The 20,597-nt window shown below is 48.0% G+C and overlaps 2 protein-coding genes and 1 long non-coding RNA gene across 6 annotated transcripts; 1 reads left to right on the forward strand and 2 right to left on the reverse strand.

Moving 5' to 3' along the window:
• Positions 1-983: 983 nt before the first annotated feature.
• Positions 984-7,903, reverse strand: LOC105474158 (zinc finger CCCH-type containing 10). Of its 4 annotated transcripts, XM_071071610.1 has the most exons (6): positions 7,684-7,903; positions 7,545-7,569; positions 7,144-7,166; positions 6,043-6,875; positions 5,203-5,266; positions 984-3,812 (listed from the first exon to the last, which is right to left on the reverse strand). In XM_071071610.1, exon 6 carries the CDS (start codon positions 3,758-3,760, stop codon positions 2,456-2,458), a length of 1,305 nt encoding a protein of 434 aa, XP_070927711.1. In that variant the 5' UTR covers positions 3,761-3,812; positions 5,203-5,266; positions 6,043-6,875; positions 7,144-7,166; positions 7,545-7,569; positions 7,684-7,903; the 3' UTR covers positions 984-2,455. The 4 variants fall into 4 exon arrangements, 3 of the variants coding, with proteins under 3 accessions (XP_070927711.1, XP_011726927.1, XP_011726928.1); XM_011728625.3 differs by having other exon boundaries at positions 7,545-7,903; XM_011728626.3 differs by lacking the exons at positions 6,043-6,875; positions 7,144-7,166; positions 7,545-7,569; positions 7,684-7,903 and adding an exon at positions 5,594-6,013.
• Positions 7,904-10,647: 2,744 nt separating this feature from the next.
• On the reverse strand, positions 10,648-19,951 carry LOC105474160 (proliferation-associated 2G4). Its single transcript, XM_011728627.2, has 14 exons — positions 19,726-19,951; positions 17,848-17,976; positions 17,464-17,569; positions 17,301-17,370; positions 16,921-17,013; positions 15,230-15,293; positions 14,601-14,679; positions 14,060-14,138; positions 13,845-13,978; positions 13,474-13,568; positions 13,222-13,349; positions 13,004-13,057; positions 11,671-11,737; positions 10,648-11,577 (listed from the first exon to the last, which is right to left on the reverse strand). The coding sequence occupies exons 1-13, from the start codon at positions 19,811-19,813 to the stop codon at positions 11,672-11,674; spliced, it is 1,185 nt and encodes a 394-aa protein (XP_011726929.1). The 5' UTR covers positions 19,814-19,951; the 3' UTR covers positions 10,648-11,577; position 11,671.
• Positions 12,687-17,613, forward strand: LOC139356742 (uncharacterized). Its single transcript, XR_011609116.1, has 2 exons — positions 12,687-13,188; positions 17,195-17,613. It is a non-coding gene; the product is annotated as an uncharacterized lncRNA (long non-coding RNA).
• Positions 19,952-20,597: the final 646 nt, after the last annotated feature.

Below are 20,597 nucleotides of genomic sequence, written 5' to 3' on the forward strand. Positions count from 1 at the left end.
AACACCAGCATCGGACAAGATCACTCAGTGACTGTGATGAAGTGAGACAAAAAACAAAATCATTTGACAATTTTGTTTAAGCACAAAACAAGGTCAGTGTGCAAACCACAAAACAGCAAACATCCCCTTTCCCAGCTAGTGACTTCATCATCGACTGCAGCTTAGGTTCACTTGTCTGCCCTTCTTCTAGACAAGCTACCCAATCATAGAGTTATCCTTGCTTCCCTTAACAGCACCCAACCCATAAAAACACCCGCTTTCTTGAATCTTCCCCAAAATCACTTAACCAAAGTCTAAGTCCTCTAAGTCCTTCCTAACACCCTCATGCTGAGACACACCACGTATTCTCAATGGTGAGCCCTCCCCCTCACTGCAATGAGCATTAAACCCAACTTGCTCAATTACCAGGTGTATTCTTGGTGGTCTTTAGCTGGAGTAAATACATACAAGACATACAATGTCTAAAGTTTCCAAATCTACCTCTTTGGAGATAACTTGGCAAGGAGGAAATACAGTCAGTCAGGATTTGACTGATAATTCATGTTGGTATCTATTGTTACATTCTTCTCTAAATGCTCGTAAGCCATCTCTTTTAATAGTCTAGAATTGCCGGGCACGGTGGTTCACACCTGTAATCCCAGCACTTTGGGAGACTGAGGCGGGTGGATCACGAGAGATCGATACCATTCTGGCCAACATGATGAAACCCCGTCTCTACTAAAAATAAAAAAATTAGCTGGGCTTGGTGACGGGCGCCTGTAGTCCCACCTACTCAGGAGGCTGACGCAAGAGAATCACTTGAACCCAGGAGGCGCATGTTGCAGCGAGCTGAGATTGTGCCACTACACTCCAGTCTTCTAGCAACTGAGCAAGACTCCATCTCAAAAAAAAAAAAAAAAAAAAAAAAAAACTTGTGCCCCAAAAAAACAACATTAAACTTATCAATGTGTTGCTTCTAAAATCCACAAACAATGTTAGCCCACTTTCAGTCTTTAGGCTTTTTAATGACTGGCCTTGACCTAGCCCACCATCTCCAATCCCAGATGCGACCTGAGTGATCAACCAGACAAGACAGCAAGAGGTAGCACGAGATATAATGAGGGGGAACACAATCCAGGATCACTCTCTACCCCCAAATCTACTGTCCCATTAGACTAGACACCTGAGTTGTTTTCCCTACATCAGCCATGAGCTGAGGAGGAACTGAGGTTTGACTATTGGGGCCCCTGGCCTTACTGACTCAAGTAGATTTAAAACTTCTGGTGCTATGTGGAGATAGAGGAAAGGGATGGACCCTGAGCCTTGTGTCCCTAGAAGGACTCTTTTCCCAGACCTCCTAAGCCTTGAAGGCTTAAGGAACTGGCCACTGAGGAAGGGCTGGCATAGGAGGGACATTAACTGCCATCAACTCAGAGGCAACTGCCATCAACTCCACCTGTCCTGCTGTTTGAATAAGGACCTGTCAACTACGTAACATCCCATCCCCATTTCTCAGCAAATACACCCTCCTTACTGCCTGCCCCGCTAAATGACCCTAGGAGCCCTGGTTACTAAGGCAACCTGGGAACAGCACATACCGACAGAGACCAGAAACAGATGGGACTATTTTTAAACTAGACTAGGTGGCTCCAAAGCTTTTGCCCCATAAAGTGCCTTCCCCAAAGCCCCATTTGGTCTTGTTCTGGGTCCCTACCCTTCTTCACTGGCTTCTATCCATCTTACCAAAGCTATGTGAGGCTGGGGTCTTTATCCCATTTTGGCATGAGATCTATTTACTGCTCCCATCTTCCACACAGAATATCTAAGCAAGTTTTCACTGCCTCCATTTGTTAAAAATAATTGTTCTTTTATTTCTTTGGAAAGTAGTGGGCCCTGCCCTATGGATTTTCAGGCCAAACTAGGGTAATGAATGCTTCCCTAGTCTTTGGGCTGGAGCACTACGGTCCCAGCCTTCCCAGGGCCCAGAAGCAATTCCTTTATTGTCCAACCCAACCAACTAGGACCCAAATTGTTTGAAGGCTCCTGTCAGGCCTTCTCTCCTAATCACCCACTTCCCAATCTTTCCTGGCTTTCCCTCTGGGCAGGGTATTTTTTTCTTCCAAAACCAGTGCTGGAACCTGTGCTGTGCAGAAGAGAGGACAAGACGAGGGATGTTCCCAAATTCCCGTAAGAGGACACAGCCCTTCAGTCAGTCCTTCCTCTCTGCTGGCTTCAGTCTGCATTCCTTTGCAAGCCCCCACTGTGAGGCTTGAAGATGGACAAGAGGACCCTCATAAAAGGGAGGTGAGAGAAAACACACCAACCCAACCCCTCCTCAGGACATACTGCTTGTAGTCTCTTGTCCTAGTTCTCAAGGGAGCCCTTCAGACAGGGCTGGGGAGGGCTAGGCAAGTGGGCAAGGGCCCCTTGACCCCAGCCCTGGGAGGCTATACCAGGGGAGTGTCCATTAGCCCCATCAGTGTGGCATGGCCGTGATGCGCATGCTCTGGGAAGCGATAGGGTAAGTCACCATGGGAGTGGTGGTGTGGCTCATTGTGATTCCTGCCAAGGGTTGGGCCATCGATACAGCCACAGGGGCCACAGGAGCCACAGATACAGCCACAGGAGCCATGGAGACAGGTGGGGGTGCCATTCCCTGGGCAATTGTTTGAGCCAGGGCAGCTGACAGTGGCGTGATCTCTGGGGTCAAGTGTGGGGGTGGGGGTGGTGGAGCAGCAGGAGGTGCAGCATTAGTTGGGGGAGCCGCTGGAGCTCCAGCAGGGGCCACCAGTTCTTGCTGGGACACTGGACGAGGCTGTAGAGCCTGGCTGCTGAGAGTAGTGTGAGTCTGGGCAATGCCATGGTTAAAAGTAGCGACAGTGCCCACAGTGGGGGCCAGAGTTTGCTCAGTCGCTGGTGCAGTGGAGCTCAGGGTTATGACCTTGGCCTGATTGCGGAACTGAGCATTTTGTTCCAGTAATACCTCATTGGTGGCGAGCAGGTTACTGACCTGCTTCTTTAACTCCTCTACCCGCTTTCTGAGCATGGCATTCTCCTCCTCTAGCAGTCTGCACTCCACCCCTCGCGGTGGAGCCAAGCTATATTCATATGACTCAAAATGAGGGCCATCAGGGGGGCAGCATCCACCTCGCCGGCGTTTTGGGCCTGGCTCATGGTCCTCAAAGCCCCTGTCAGGAAGGTCATAGATATCATAGAGATCATGACGTCGTCCTGGGAGGACTGAGCCTGTTGAGCCCCCACCAGTGCCTCCTCCACCCCGAGCATCAAACTCAAAATCCCGCTGCAGGTGACGGAACTTGCACTTGGCTCCTCTCTGACAGTCACCCTTGAGAAAGTCACGGCAGATAGGGACCTCCTCCTTGCCATTTGGTAGGTCTGCCGGTGAAAGGCCAAGGCCAGCTGCTACTTTCTGCCTCAGCCGTGGGGGAAGCTCTCCTGTCTTCTTATAGCCATCCTCATCCTCCTTGGAGCCATGGATGAAACGGCAATTTGGGCGGCTACACTCCTTGTTCTGGAAGTCATGGCAGAAGATGAACTCGTTTTTGCTCACCCCCAAGTTGGACACCTCACTCATGTCTGGGTGGCGATATCGGCAACGCTTGCCTCGCTTGCACACATTCCTCAAGAAGTCTCTACAGATGGCATCTGAGCTGGCCCCGCCACTGCCTGTCCCTGCCCCACTGGCCTCCTCGCTGCCACCACCTCCAGGGCCTCCACCGCTGCTCCCGGTACCGTTGGCATAGCTGTCCCGGTCAGGCATCCTGGTCCCGCCCAACTCAGGGTTTTCTTTATCTTGCCACTCTTGGTGACCACTACAAAAGAGGAGAACTGTATCAAACAGGAGTCCTCCAGGGAGATCCCACTCTTCTTGACTATAGAGCAGGTGGCCCAGAGGGGCAATGGCTTTAGAGATGGAGAATCTAAGGGATAAGAATTCTGGCTGAAATGTCTGACTCATCAAAAGTCCCGCCCAGGCTTTTGTGCACCTGGTCTGGGTCAGAATGATTCACACTTGCCTGGCTAACAGAGGAGGGAAGGAGTTGGGGTGAAGCCACCTAATTTCACTAATGATGATAGGCCCAGGAGGGAGCAGGGAAAAAATAAGTGTTGGATTTCATCTTTCCTTCTGAGCTGACCTTATTAAAGTTGTGGAAGTGAAATTAAAACTGCAGTCAGTATCTGAACAGTCTGGGAGGAAACTGGGAATAGTGCCCAAGATGGGCTACTACTGAGCTACTAGGGTTGTAGAAGATGGTAACAAAACTTCCTTAACCCCTTTTCCTTTTCCTCAGGTGAGGGCTCTGTACGTATAAAATCTCTAGAAGCCAAGAAATCCTGGGTGAAGAGACTGGTATCACCAGCTTGAGGGGAGTCTCAAAACTTGTCATATTTTAGTATTCCCTCCTACCCATCATCACTGTCAGCGGCAGAGAGGTCAGCCCCCTCTATTTCAGGGTATGAGTTCTAAGTTAGAATCTCCACTTCTAGATTTCCAGGACAAACCATTTGTGATAAGATCAAGGTGGGAAGGAGTTAATTTCACAGGAACAAGTGACCTTTCCCCATTCTCCACCCCCTTCCTACTCCCCTCTGTGAAGATCCCACTGACATCCAGCCACACCATTCCTCAACCCATAAAGATCCTCTTTATTTATAGACTCCATAAAAGCTTTTTAAGTCTCCTATTTCCCAAGAGAGCTTTGGAATGTCAGTCCACTGCCCTGGTTCTAGCCCTCCCCTCTCTCCACCCCTAGTAAGACCTGGAGTCCCTGCTACCACGTGTCTGACCTCCCAAGCCTTTCCTATGCGGTGTTCAGGCTCCCTCTGCCGCTGAAATAGGAAAACTTCACATTGTTCCCTTTGAGCATAAGGGAATCTTTCCTGATTACTTTGGCCTTGACCTACCCCATCCCACTGCTGTGACTTTGCCTTTAGGTCTCCCTAAAATGAACGAACCAAACCAGAGACCACAGTTACATGAGAATCTATAAGAGGGTCCTCCTCCTCTAAAGGGAGATAGTCCCAGAATAATAGAAGCAATCAAGGAAAGAAGTGGTAAAAGATACAAACTTTTAGTAAAAGGGAATGACCAGGTGAAGTACAAATGCCATCTATCCAAACCTGGCTCACGTTGCAAGTCGCACCAGCAGCAGATAATTAGATATGATGCTCCTCCCCACCCAACTCTCCCAGAATTGATACCTGAGGTAGCTCAGGTGAAGTCCGGGGCTCCTGTGGGTCTCCACCTCCACATCACTGCTGGGTTCTGAGCAGGAAAAAAACAGAGACTTGGGTGGAAGGAGGGGTAAGAGTGGAGGACTATGGGGTGGTTGTCACAAGAAAGAAATCTGACAAAACGGCAAAGCTTAGGGAACGTCAGGATTTTCTCAGGGTTCAAACTGAACTTCACCTGTCCAAGGGAGAAGTGGCCAGTAAGAAGAGTAAGAGATAAAACTAATTCGGAAGGACTGGGAGCATGGATTGGAAAACCAGCTCTGAGTGAACAAAGGGTGCGGGACGCCCTGCATCAAGATGAAAGAGGATGTGAGGGTCAGAGCCCGGCTAAGGATTGGAGTAATGGCTAGTGAGGAACCTTAAAAGGGCAGCGCCTGACAGTGCAGTGGGATGGCCGATTAGACTTGGAGGCAGTGATTGTGACGCTTCCCAACACCCTAGAGTTTGCGAAAAAAGTCCTAGGAGTTTTCCCGCAGCAAGTCTTCTAGCTTGGCAGGTTCCGTGCAGTGCCGCTGGCGCTCAGCCGTGGGCTACGTGAAAGGGACACTAAGGGCGCGCGAAGTGAAGCGGGGAGCTGGGGCTCCAGGTGTCATCAAGCTGAGGGGATGGGCAGGGTTGTGACGTCACGAAGCTGGCGTTTGCTCGCGATGCGGGGTCAGTCAGAAAAGGGGCACTGCGCTGGGGTGTGAGGACGAGCCAGCTCGGTTCTGGGGGGCCTTGTGTGGCCCAGCCGAGCCCAGTCGCTGGGCCGGCCCCGACTCCTCCCCTCCGGGCGCGGCCTCCACCTAAGTCTCCCGCCTCCCTCACCTGCCGCCGCCGCCGTAGTTGCTGCTGCCGCCTGCCGGTCCTCTAGCTTCGACAAAGAGCCGCCCACCCGATCGCTCTTCCGCTTCCTGCGGAAGAAGTGACGCTCTAGCCACCAGACCCGGAACCATACTCTATGGTGTACAAAGTAGGCGTGCGACACGCCGCAGGAAGTTCCCACCACGCTTTGCGTGTCACCATGGCAACCTAACCCAAAGGCGCGACGTAGTCTACTAAGCAGTAGTCAAGGGAGGCATCCTGGAAGGTAGGGGCGGTACCAGCATTGGCCCCAAATAACCCGCGAAATCTAAAACCTGCCTCCAGAGATACATCATATCCCATCCAGCTCCATCGAGATGCAAACCACACCACATAACCCGGGCTGTTGCCTTTGATATCCTCCATAGTACAGGCAGTGACAGGGCAAACTGTAATGATAGAAAACCCCCACCCGATGGAACCATAAAAAACATAATAGACAAGACGATTTAATTCTTCAGCTAAAAGAGCGGAAGAGGTGATTTATTTTAGGGTTGTTACACTCGGCCACAAATAAACACAGAAATAGTCCAGAATGTCACAAGTCCAGGGCAGAGGACCAATATGGGCAGTTTTGTTTATGAGCAAGGTGGGTCTCAGAGGTGATCGGCGATCAGAGGGCGATGAAGTTCTAGATCCATTGAGACAAGCTCTAGACAGTAGCATGCAGTCCCACAACTTGTACCAGCATCCCCAGCGCCTGGCATTCCATGTTTCTGCTCCTGTGGCCTCCACGATGCAACAAGCTAGCGGTTTACTTGGACCTCTGCCTCATCTTTCTTCTTTTGCGCTTCAGCCTGAAAAGCAGACACAGGAATGGAATACACCTATTCTCAAACCAGAGTTATTTCCCTCCTACATTAAATCAAACGTGCACATAACATGAGGTGGTAAAATGAACAAGCACTACGGTTCTATCGTCCTCTGTTCTATCCTTTGCTCTAGGAAGAAAATACTCAAACATTTTTCTCCTGAAGATCTTTTAAGATTTCCAAACCAAATGTTTCTGCTAAGTTTTGTCCAAGGAACTTCCCTCCTCCTGGGCTGGCAAAGTCTCCAACATACCTGCGCATTCGCTTCTTCCTCCACTAGCAACCGTTCACAAGCAGCAGATAATTTTTTAAAAAAAAAGAGAGATAAAGCTTATTAGTAGGCTTAGGAGGGATATGAAATGCACTCTTTAGAACCGGGCAGATTCTTAACCAAGTATGAGATTGGTCGTAGCAACTACATCAGTAACTTGGACACCCTCGCAACATAAAATCAGAATTCCACCCTTTTCTAATTCCCACCCTCTCTACCCATAGCACTTAACCGCCAGCTCTCTTACAAACTACTTTTCCTCTCCCACCAGCTCTTGGTACCCTTGAAACCCAGTAGTTCAGGAGGTATGGCGGACTTGCCTTAGTCTCCCCCTACTACTCGCCAACTCCTACCTCCCAAGCTTACTACCAGGAACCGCTCACCTTGGCTCTCATGGCGCAGAGGTTTCTACAGGGAAAGAGAGAAAGGCTACAGTTAGTTTGGTGTGATGATGGTAAGTGTCGAGGTCAGATGTCTACGGATTGTACGCGGAATCCGATCACAGGAAGCAAACACACTCACCCAGAAAAATGGCGCTAAGGCCGAGAGAAAGCCGAGGTTCCGTCTACGGCTATTTAATGGAGCGCCGGGTGTCGTCACTTCCGCTTTCCACCCCTTTTCCCCAGGGGCGGGGTTACCCAATGGGCATAACAATGGTTTTCGGACCCTATTGAGGAGGCGTAGGTTGAGTTAGTTCTCTCCGAAAACTGAGTATTTGGTTTTCGAGTTACCAATTCCCCCCCCAGATTTAGTATGAGGACGCTGTGTTAAACGTTAGCACCTATTTCCCATATTGGATCGAGAGGTGCCCACGGGGAAAAAATAGTAACTGCCACCTTCCCTCGCATTGCTTCTTGGGAGTTGCAGTTCCCTGGAGAAGTCCTCCATTTTGCTATGGATAGGCGCGAACTGTACAGAAATTCTTGTTTTACTGGTTTGCCTTCTTTTCTTTTCTTTTCTTTTCTTTTTTGAGACAGGATCTCACTGTGTCACCCAGGCTGGAGTGCAGTGACGGGATCTCGGCTCATCGCAATTTCCGCCTCCTGGGTTCAAGCGATTCTCCCGCCTCAGCCTCCCGAGCAGCTGGGACAACAGGCGCGCGCCACTTGGCTAATTTTTGTATTTTAATAGAGACGAGGTTTCGCCGTGTTGCCCAGGCCGGCCTCGAACTCCTGAGCTCAAGCGATCCGCTCGCCTCGGCCTCCCAAAGTGCTGGGATTAAAGGCATGCGCCACCACGCCCAGCAGGTTTGCTTTATTTTCTAAAATAAATTGCTTCAGGGTGATTCGATTCCGGAACCATCGAAGGTCCTAAGATGTCAGAACATAGGAAGATATAAAGTGGGGATTCGGGAAAGCTGCCATACTTCAAAAAATATCCTTTCACTGTTTAAGATAGAGCAATTCTTTTTCCTAAACTTCAAGAATAAAATAGCTGACTATGGTCTTTCCTCACGAAGCCTGAAGCAAAATATCACTAGAGATTCCTGGCTACAATGTATCATTTGTTCAGAAAATACGTCAGCGGGCCGGGCGCGATCATCCCAGCACTTTGGGAGGCTGAGGTGGGGGAATCTCGAGCCCAGGAAGTCGAGGCTGCAGTGACCTATGCAGTGATTATCTAGGGGTGAAGAGCGAACCAATGGACATAGGGAGAAAATTAGCCAAATCTAGGGAAAGTATGACATTTGGTGTTAAGATAAAGAACTTCCCACTTTGATTGCATGCTCAGGTGAGAAGCACTGAAAAACAACCAGATCCCCTATTTGGCTACAGGAAAGTTTTGAGTTAATGGGGGATGAAAAAGAACCCTTTCCCTAGAGACTTCATCTTATAGTTCAAAATACTGTAACATTTTGTATGTGATTGTTACAGTCCCTCTTTTTTTGTGGTTTCCCTTTATTATATTCTATAACATTTCACTTTCAATCCCTGAAAAACGTTTTTAAAATTAGGTTCCTTCTAAGTAGTTCTAGTATTGTCACCACCCAAACATATATGACAAGTTTTTTGAAACAAAAAAAATCCTATCAGAATTATTTTGTATCAATTCCACCAAGATTTCAACTGATGATTGCCAACTGGTCTATAAGCTCTCTTTTTTTTTTTTTTTTTTTTTTTTGAGACAGAGTCTCGCTCTGTCGCCCAGGCTGGAGTGCAGTGGCCGAATCTCAGCTCACTGCAAGCTCCGCCTCCCGGGTTTACGCCATTCTCCTGCCTCAGCCTCCCGAGTAGCTGGGACTATAGGCGCCGCCACCTCGCCCGGCTAGTTTTTTGTAGTTTTAGTAGAGATGGGGTTTCACTGTGTTCGCCAGGATGGTCTCGATCTCCTGACTTCGTGATCCACCCGTCTCGGCCTCCCAAAGTGCTGGGATTACAGGCTTGAGCCACCGCGCCCGGCCGTCTATAAGCTCTTTAGGGAAATTCTGTTTTGTTTTTGATACGGAGTTTCACTCTTGTCACCCAGGCTGGAGTGCAGTGGCGCGATCTTGGCTCACTGCAACCTCCGCCTCCTGGGTTCAAGCGATTCTCCTGCCTCAGCCTCCCAAGTAGCTGGGATTACAGACGCCTGCCACTAAACCCGGCTTTTTGTATTTTTAGTAGAGATGGGGTTTCACCATGTTGGCGAGGCTGGTCTTGATCTCCTGACCGCAGGTGATCTGCCTGCCTCGGCCTCCCAAAGTGCTGGAATTACAGGCATGAGCACTTGACCGTTTTTTTTTTTTTTTTTTTAAATAGACTTAATTTTTTAGAAGTTTTAGGTTCACAGCAAAATTGAGGAAGGTTAGACATTTCCCACACATATAGCCTCCCCCTTTATAAACATCCCTCCACCCTGCCAGAGTGGTACATTTGTTAACAATTGAACCTACGTTGATATACCATTATCACCCCAAATCCATAGTTTAGTTTACACTACAGTTCACTCTTGGCATTGTACATTCTTTGCCTTTGGACAAATATGTAAGCAAGGAGAGAGGGATGAACAGGCAAAACACAGAGGATTTTTAGGGCACTGAAACCACTATTTTAATGGTGGATATACGTCATTAGACATTTGTCCTGTGTTCAGTTCTGTTCACTTGTAGTATCTCTAGTTTAGCAATGCCTGACATGCACTAAGATAAACTAATTACCCATCTGACCTCAGTCTGGCCCTGAAAACTAGTGTACCAGACATTCTTCCTGGCTTCCTGAATTCAAGATAAACACTTGCAGTGCTGTTTTTGCAGTACACATTAAGTGTCCTAGCCCCAAACAAATCTTAGCAGTGAGGACTGTTTCTACTTAGAAAATTACATCACCCAACTCCAGCAGATAACTTACTATGTCATCAAAGATTCTAGGATTTGTGTCTTCTGCAAGTCAAGACATTGCTCGTTTTGGGAAGGCAGAGCATGGCACTGTGGAGGAACAGTTCCAATACTACTTCAACTGACATTCATTCTCCCCATCTCCATCAAATAAGAGCAGCATACAAAGCACATCATTATGAGCAAATCCAAATTTATTTTAATGTCATGTCATTTTCAATGTGTTTAAAAACCTCATAAGTTAGTGGGAGCCCTAGTTTCCTGGGACAGCATGCCAGAGGTACTGAAATTTGTCACCTTTCTCTACAAACCCCCAGCAATCCAATCCAAGTCCATAGCTTCAGAAAGCCAGGAGTTGTATCTTCAGTCAGTCTACTCCTCTGGTTCTTGGTTTTTCTTTCAAGGGAGGGAGATCACAATATTTCAAACAGGGAACAAAACCAGTTGAGCTTCCAGCTCAGGTTTGTGTAAGATGGAGTGAGGAAAGACCCCACTGACTCCAGAGAAAAGGGTAAGGTTGAGATGGATTATTTCTTTACAGCTTTGTGAAAATGGAAGAAAAAAGATTTACAAATGAGGATCCATTTCATAGATGAGATGAGAATCTCTTCATAAATGAAGGCTCCAGCTCCTAAAATGGGAGGGGCCTGACTGGACAGCCTGAATCAGATGAGGAATCGGCCACACTGAATAAAAACAATCTGAAAAATAATCCTCCTAATTTTGAAGCCAGATAAAATACCTGGGGAGAATGGAAAAAAAGAGGAAAAGGCCCCAAACAGATGGAAAAATGCTGACATCAGAGTGGTATAAAAAATTCAGCTGAGTTTTCAGTGGTGATGGCTAATTTAGCCCTGTTCTGTAGTAGGGCACAAACCTTGACCAAGCATAGTAGTAGAAAAGGCTAGAAAGAGGGGCTTGAAGACGATGAATTTTGACTCCTGATTTTATTATTCAATTTCTTTTTTTCATTTAAAGTAGTCTTCCGTGGTTGGGAAGCCTCGCCTCCCAAGACCAGAGTCAGTTGGAGCTGGTTGTTGTTGGAAGGGAGTGGGTTGGGGAACTGGGGTGGGGGCAGGGAGACCCCCGCTCTGCTGGCGGTCCTAGATGGAGAAGAAGAACTGCACTTCACAGAGTCTGGGGTGTGTTGGGAAGGGGATGAGGCAGGAGCAGCAAGCTGGGGAGATGGGACCCACCTCAGTCCCCAGCTTCATTTTCTTCTAATGTTTCCCCACTGGTGGCATTCTCTGCAGTCTTGGAGGCCTATATGCAAGAAAAGGAGAGGGAGAAGGCGTGTCAGTTTCTAACTATTTGGGGGTAGTGTCTGGGACCAGAGATAAAAGTGTTTTTTTTTTTCTGAGACAGTCTCACTCTGTCATCCAGGCTGGAGTGCAGTGGTACAACATGGCTTGCTGTAGCCTCAACTTCCCTGGGCTCAGGTGATCCTTCCACCTCAGCCTCCCAGGTAGCTGGGACTATAGGCACATGCCACCATGTTGCCCAGGCTGATCTTGAACTCCTGGGCTCAAGTGATCCTCCTGCCTAGGCTTCCCAAACTGTTGGGATTATATGTGTGAACCACCACACCCAGCCATAAAGTTATCTCAATCCTCTGGGTCACAGATGAAATAAAGATATACAGGTCTCTGACTTATAATGGTCAACCTGTGATTTTTCAACTTTACGATGGTGTGAAAGCAATATGGATATTTCAATACATGATAATTTGTTCAATAAATGTTTTGAGCACACTGAAGGTAGGCCAGGCTAAGCTATGAGGTTCATGGTAGGTTAAGGTATATCAAATCCATTTTGAGTCAGGCATGGTGGTGGCTACTCAGCAGGTTAAGGCCAATCACTTGAACCCAGGAGGAGCATGAGGCTACAGTGAGCTATGATCATGCCACTACACGTCAGCCCGGGTGACAGAGTGGGATCATCTTTTTTTGAGACGGAGTTTCACTCTTGTTGTCCAGCAGAAATGGTGCGACCTCGGCTCACTGCAACCTCTGCCTCCCAGGTTCAGGTTCAAACAATTCTCCTGCCTCAGCCTCCCAAGTAGCTGGGATTACAAGCATGTGCCACCACGCCCAGCTAATTTTGTATTTTTAGTAGATACAGGGTTTCTCTACGTTGGCCAGGCTGATCTCAAACTCCCGACCTCAGGTGATCCGTCCGCCTTGGCCTCCTAAAGTGCTGGGATTACAGGCGTGAGCCACTGTGCCTGGCCAAAACAAGGCTGGGCATGGTGGCTCATGCCTGTAATCTCAACAGTTTGGGAGGCTGAGGTGGGAGGACTGTTTAAGGCCAGGAGTTTGAGACCCTGTCTCTTAAAAAAATATATATATATTTTAAAATCCATTTTGACTTATAGTATTTTCAATTTATGATGGGTTTACTGGGACAAAGGCCTATCATATTAAGTTGAGGAGCATCTATACAAACATCCGTATCCCACTACAACCTAACACAGTGGGAGAAAGAGGGATCAGGTTCACCCTGCCAGGGAAGGATGATAGTAAAACACACCTTCTTTTTTTTCTTTTTCTGGGTTTTTCGACTTGCAGAACTCTGGAGGAGGGCCTGGAAAACAGGAAGAAGGAAAAAAATTTTGAGGAATGTGGAGGAAATTAAAAACAAAGGGTTACTTTCAGTACTGTAGCTCTCTTCAGGACTTTGCTGGCATTTAGCCCTCACTTCCAGGCAGGTACCATGTACGTATTTACCACCTTCTATTCCACACTAACCTTTAGCTCTGCATCCTGGACCTCCATCTCAGACTTGTAGAGGTCAGGTTCAAAGGGACCACTGGTTATCCGCATGGGGCCATTGGGCATGAGCAGAACTGTAAATTTAAACTGGGCAACAAATTCACCTATGGCAAAAATGAAGATGTGTTTCGATAAAAAGTTCCTTTGTCATACTTAGCTCTTCTGAATTTATAGGAAGGATATCATATAATCAGGGAATCCAAAGTGAAGCTCCTTTTTAGAACTCACCCTCCTTCTCATAGAGAACATTAAATGGTTGCAGCAGTTCATGTTTGGCGCACTCCACCACACCCATCCGAGCCTTCTTCTCATCTTCAAATGCTCTGGCAGGGAAGATGATATTCAAAGGTATCCTTAACTCCCCGTCAAGTCTTACCATTTTGCTCATATTTTAAAATAGCTCCTACCCTCAGGCAGAAATCATGCTTAGGATTGCTCTTTTACATTACCTTCAGTGAGAAGGAGATGGGGAGAGAGAGGGAGGGAGTGAGCACGTGCACGCTACAAGTCTAGGCAGGAAGGGAGAGGAAAAAGTGTTCCTGGGTGTATGGTCTGTGAGTCAGACTGGTTCCATGTACTATCATTGCTAAGTGTAGTACCTTAAAGTAAACGGCATGGCATCAAAACGCCTTTCCACCTCACTGAAGAAGGCACGTGAAGTTTTCATTTTCAGTCCATACTGTTTAGAGGGGTCTCGTTTGTAAATAGTGGTTCTCTGTCCTGCATCCTTGGCCTGAAAGGGTAATTTAAGTAACATTTGGTCTGGTGAACACTCTCAGTCACCCCTCTTAGCCAACTCTGGTACTCTCCTCACCTTGCCCTCTCCTGAGCTGACGAGAACATCCACAGCATATACTTCATGTACCTCAAATTCAGCTTTTTCATGGTCCTTCCTAAAAGGAATAGAGAGAAAGGGAACTTTTTTTTTTTTGACACACAGTCTCATTCTGTCACCCAGGCTGGAGTGCAGTGGCACAATCTCAGCTCACTGCAACCTCCGCCTCCCAGGTTCAAGCAACTCTCCTGCCTCAGCCTCCCAAGTAGCTGGGACGACAGGAACACACCACCACGCCTGGCTCATTTTTGTATTTTTTAGTAGAGACAGGGTTTCGCCATATTGGTCAGGGTGGTTCCGAACTCGTGACCTCAGGTGATCCACCTGCCTCAGCCTCCCAAAGTGCCGGGATTACAGGCATGAGCCACCATGCCCGGCCTAGAGAAAGGAAATATTAAGAGCAACAGGTCACTCCTGAAAGCATGGAGTAAAGGGTAGACAAGATTCAGTTGGGAGTATAGAAAAAAACCTGATGACTAGTCTGGTATGGTAGAAGGTGATGAATAGGGTTGGCACCTACTTCTGCTGGTCTGTGGGATTCTGGATAATGGTTTTTTCTCCATCGATGACATGCTGCTTCAACTGGTGTGACAGCATACCTGTAGACAGGACACAACCTATGGAACGAGCTATCCAGTATCCCAAAAGATTTCCAAATCTACCTATTTCAGTAGTTTGAAGGGGTAGGCAGTGAGAAAACTACCTGGTTATGGAAACACAGGGCCCTGAGATTTCTGGCTTAGACTGGGTTATAGCTGGATAGATCTTCAAGGGGGCAAAAGCCTCAATTCTGCAAAGCGACTCATTCTTTTTTTTTTTTTTTTTTCTGAGATGGAGTTTCGCTCTTATTGCCCAGACTGGAGTGCAATGGCGCGATCTCAGCTCACTGCAACCTCCGCCTCCCGGGTTCAAGTCTCACCACAACCTCCCAAGTAGCTGGGATTACAGGCGCCCGCCACCACGCCCAGCTAATTTTTGTACTTTTAGTAGAGACGGGGTTTCACCACGTTGGCCAGGCTGGTCTTAAACTCCTGACTTCAGGTGATCCGCCTGCCTTGGCCTTCCAAAGTGCTGGGATTACAGGAGTGAGCCACCGCGCCCGGCAAAGCCGCTCATTCTTAGACCCTCAACCCTGTTATCTGTTCTCACCTTCTATTGGCGTGCAGTTAAATGAGTGGGCAACTTTGTTCCAGGCTTCTGTCACTTGTGTGTTCTAAAAGTACAACATCAAACAAAAGGTGAGATATCAGGAGCTAATAAGTTCTCTACAATGAGAATAAGAAGCATAAAAGAACTGAACTGAGCATTCTTTTTTTTTTTTTTTTTGAGATGGAGTCTAGCTTTGTCGCCAGGCTGGAGTGCAGTGGCGTGATCTCGGTTCACTGCAACCTCTGCCTCCTGGGTTCAAGCTCTTCTCCTGCCTCAGCCTCCTGAGTAGCTGGGATTACAGACATGCACCACCACGCCCAGCTAATTTTTGTATTTTTAGCGGAGACGGGGTTTCACCATGTTGGCCAGGATGGTCTCAATCTCCTGACCTCGTGATCCGCCCACCTCAGCCTCCCAAAGTGGTGGGATTACAGGCATGAGCCACCGCACCTGACAGAACTGAGCCTTCTAATATCGTCCATCAAGTCCCAATGATACTCATTCACTGGTTTTTCGTTTCATAGCTTGATTATCCTTACAATCTAAAAATATTTTATACAGATGCTCCCCAACTTGCAATGGGGTTATATCTTAAAAAAACTCATTGTAAGTTGAAAATATCACTAAGTCAAAAATGCATTTAATACACCTAACCTACCTATCATAGCCTAGCCTATGTTAAATGTACTCAGAGCACTTAAAAAACATTATCCTACAATTGGGCAGAATTATCTAACATATGCCTATTTTATAATAGTGTTGAATATCTCATGTAATTTACTAACTACTACATGGAAAATGAAAACCAGAATGGTTGTATGGGTACTCAAAGCATAGCTTCTACTGAATGTGGCATCAAGCCGAGGACCAGGTGTATTTGCATATCATTTTACCCTGTGCTTTCACAAAGATGGTCTACTTCAATAAATTTTGCAAGTGAACAGGGCAGATATGTATATCCCAATCTAGAAGACAAGGAAACTGAGTCTCAGGTTAAATGATTTGCCCCAGGTTAAATGACTAAGTGAAAGAACTTAGTCATAAAAAAGAACCTGGTTTTCTTTTTTCTTTTTGCAGAGACGGGTCTCGCTATGTTTCCCAAGCTGGTCTCAAACTCCTGGGTTCAAACAATCCTCCCACCTTGGCCCCCCAAAGTGCTGAGATTATAGGTATGTGCCACCACATGCCTATAATAAGTTCAGTGTTTATCCTTTTTTACGTGGCATTCTAATCTGTTTTGTGGGGACAGCAAATGCTTATTTTTCCTTTTTCTTTTGTGAAACAGGGTTTCATTGTTGCCCAGGCTGGAGTGCAGTGGCATGATCATAGCTCACCACAGCCTCAATCTCTCAGGCTCAGGTGATTCTCCCACCTCAGCCTCCCTGACAGCTGGGAATACAGGCACACATTACCATGCCCAGCTAATTTTTGTATTTTTTGTAGAAATGGGGTTTCACCATGTTTCCCAGGCTGGTCTTGAACTCCTGGCCTCAAGCTATCCTCCTACCTTGGCCCCCAAAAGTGATGGGATTACAGACGTGAGCCACTGTGCCCAGCCAAATATATCTAATTTTAAAAAGCTGTTTTATAAGGGGTCTATAGGGGAGGTTGGTAGTTTCATATAGAGTAGCAACAGGTGTCTAATGCATCTTTGGTTCAACCAAGCTTTGGAACTGGATAAAATAGCTTACCTGATTTCCAGGTTTGACCAGGCGTAGGGCAGCTTCAGCACAAAGGTGAGCTGCCTTAATAACATCTGCTTTCCTCCCTGTTACTTGGGTCCCCTGTAGATAAGGACATGCAATCAGTATCTTCCTGGAAAGTTTGTTAACTCAGCTGGCTATCTGGTTAATATCTGTGAACCCATATGCGAAGGCCAGCCAATGAACAGGAGGGTAAAAACAGCAACAACAACAACAACAACAACAACAACAACAAAAAGCCTTTCTCCTTTTGCTTCTCTAGACACTCTCTTGACCTGCGTGGTGATTGGGGGTGGGAATAAGAAGGAAATAGCGGTGCATTCCCTACACCCCCAAGGCTGAACAGAGATCAAAAGCAGGCCACCTACCTGAGCTACACCAACCACAAAAGTATGTGCTACATTAGCGATGAAGCCATCCACATGGACCCCAAGGTCACTGAAAGGCAAGATCAGAGTGTACTGCATTAGGAACCGGCATTTTGTAAATGCTTTAAAAAAAGAAAAATGCTTTAAAACGGTTTAACCTTACATTTTTACCAAGTCACCTTCCTTGAGAATATAATCCTGGTCGCTCTTCAAAGGGGAGAAGTGACATACACAGTTATTTACCGAAATGCTGGTGGGAAAAGCAATACCTGTAAAGAAAAAATCATCAGCCTATTGCCTTGCTGTCTCCCAGAAGCCCTAGTGCCCTTCAGAAGAGTGGAAGGATTTTTTCAGGGTCTTGCTTAAGTTTCATCAGTTTGTATTAGGTAGGAAACTGCTTATATCCCACTTGTCATTCCAAATTTCCAAATATCTCAGCCAGAGCCAGGGTGGGGACTGCATCATTACAGTGAAAAAAATAAAAACATATAGGACCAAATAAGGGTCAAACAGGAAATTAGTGAGGGATTTTTTTTTTTTTTTTTACCTTTCTTCATTTCCTTTTCTTTCTTGAAGATTTTCCCTGTTTCTTCCATAATCATGGCATCACCTTTCTCACACAGGCTCAGTACCGACACACCCGAGCTAGATGCTTCCACCAAGGACCGAAGTACCCCTGAGGACAGAATCCCATCATGTCAGCCTTGTATGTATTCATTGTCTAGTTACCTCCCAAGGAATACCTGGAAGTTGAACTTAAGAGTTTCTAATACTCCCTAGTGCCATTGCCCTGAGGCTGAAAGGTCAACATTCCCTTCTCTTCCTTACATTATGTGACAACTGGGTATATGCAATCCATCTCCTTAGGCAAGGCCTCGGACTTTCCAAAGATGCTACCTTTGGTGTGACAGGACAGAGTTACGAACTTCAGAGAGTTCTTGCCATGGTATCCCCACATACATGGAAAGACTAGATGAAATTTATAGGCATCAGGGACAGGAATGTAGACAGAATTGCTGACTCGAAGCTGAAGCACTGTTAAATGTTACCGCCTTCCTTTCTCAGACACTCTAATTAGGTGTTAGGAATCTCAATCTATGTAGACTTAATTCCTCATAAACAAGTGTATAAGGCAAGGGGACTTAATCTAAGGTCCCTGGGTTTCATTTCGGGGGATCATGGCTTATCTCAAAGAAATATGAGGCCAAAGTTATAAACTATAAGAAAGGGATTTTCTGATTCAAATCCCTAGTATCTCAAATACTAAAAGGCACCCAAACCAGGGTACTATACTAAATGTCCACTGTGATATAAAGCACAGGTTTGAATTTTGAAATCTCAGTTTTGGTGATTCTTTGAAAGCCGGTAAAACTCAGATTTTCACCCACAGGATGGGAGGCATCCTAAATACCTCTTTCCCACCATCTTTGCTGTTAAAACCATTTAAAAACACAATGACAAGCAGTTTGTATCTCCCTAACTGGGTTTTAAATAAAATGGAAAGGCTAACTAGAAAGAGAGAAAAGAGAAAGTGACATCGCCTAGAGTGGCAGGCAACTGCTGAGATCCTCAGAGCACAGCTGGAATAAGGATGACTTGTGAAAATCCTAAAATCAGTCCTCCCTTTTCCAGTAATGTTCGCAAGCTTGCCTAGTTGGGATAAGACGGAGACCCCAAAACATTTGAGTTGTCAAGTCACTTTGAACAACAAATGTGAATGCTAACTAAGGCTATCTGCACAGATTGGAAAGGTAGTAATAATGAGTGACTTCAAGAAAAGCCATATATATCTCCAAAACTTGTGTTAGAAGCTCCAGGAGTGCTCTCCAACGGTCCCCTTAGCTGGCCCAAGGGTAGAAGGGGGCCCCCACCAGGGTAAGAGCTGAAGAAGGAAAGGCTCCAGCAAAGCACGTGGTGGGGAAGCTGGTGTCAGGGACAGTACTGGAGGAAGAAGGGGGCCAGCCATCCGCAAGGGGACCCAGCAACACGTGCCGGCTCGGCTCCTGACGCCCCGGAGACGCGACAAAAACAGAGGGGCGCTTCTGTCGCCAATAGCTGGGCGCTTCCTTTTCGAGGTGGCCTCGCCGTTGCCAGAATCAGAGGAAGCAGAAATCGGGAATGAAGGATAGGAACAAGAGAAAACACGTCTTGCCTCCTAACAAACGGCCTCGGGTCGGAGCCTGCCAGGTTACCCTCTCTCCGCTCATCCCGGTCGCCGACCCGCACCTCCATAGACTTCAGCCTGGGCCTGGCCGCTCAGGTCCCAGGAGCGACACCGGGTCTTCCCACCACGCCGCCCCCAGCGGACTGGTGCGGGCCCCTCAGTAGCTCAGTTCGCATGACCCCTCCGCTCCAGCCCCTTCAGGGCCAGCCTGGCACCTTTCCCTGTCAGCCTTGATTCCCCGACCCCCGAGGTCGCACTCACTGTTGGCGATGTCGCCCCCCATCTTATACTTGGTCACGACCAGGTCCTCGGCGATAGTTTGCTCCTGCTGCTCGTCCTCGCCCGACATCTTCCTACTACCACCACTGCAGCCTCGTTTCCCCTGAGCCGCCGCCGCCTCTGTCTCCCTTCCCAGCCACAGGCTGTGGTCAGAGTCCCCTCGATCCTCGAGGAGAGGGCGAGCGAAAGCGCGAGCAAGCAAGGGAGCAGGCAGGCAGGCGAGAGCGAGAAGCTGTGAGCGCGCGGGCTGAGGCACAGGGCACGCTGGGAAAACTAGTCCTCTCCACCGCCAGCCTTTAGCCGCCCTCGAGGGCTTTCGAACTACAATTCCCAGCCTGCCTCTCGCGCTCCTAAGCCAGGCCCTGGGGCCTTGCCCTCCAAGGGCCTCGCACGCCGGAATCGCCGGGCACGCTGGGAAGGGTCAGGCTCCGGCGGGAAGGCGGAGCCGTTGGGGAGCTTGAGGGGAAGCGTGGTCTCTCCCGGAAAAACCACTTCCACCGAGAACGCTGTGCGAAAGCCAGTAACAGAGGGGCGGGCTGAGGGAAGAGGGGCGGAGCTACGGCGGGGAAATAGGTTTAGAGTCGAGCGAGCACGGGTGGAGTAGAGTGGAGCCGCGGCGGGTGGGCAGTGTCTGCACCTAGGGCGGGGAGGCTGGGTGCGCCCTTCCTCGGATACTTGGGTCGGCTGGCGAAACCCGCCCAGCCGGTTCAGTCGTCCTCCGAAGCTGGGAGAACAGGGAGGGGCAGACAGGTGGAAGACGACCAAGGGTGCTGGGAACGGGGGCCAGCTGCGCAGCCGGACACCGGAGGGATCATCCATTTAAAGGCCTCGTAATCTAGAGGCCGGACTCCTAA

The sequence above is a fragment of the Macaca nemestrina genome, chromosome 10 (assembly GCF_043159975.1).
Source record: "Macaca nemestrina isolate mMacNem1 chromosome 10, mMacNem.hap1, whole genome shotgun sequence".
Lineage (NCBI taxonomy): Eukaryota > Metazoa > Chordata > Mammalia > Primates > Cercopithecidae > Macaca > Macaca nemestrina.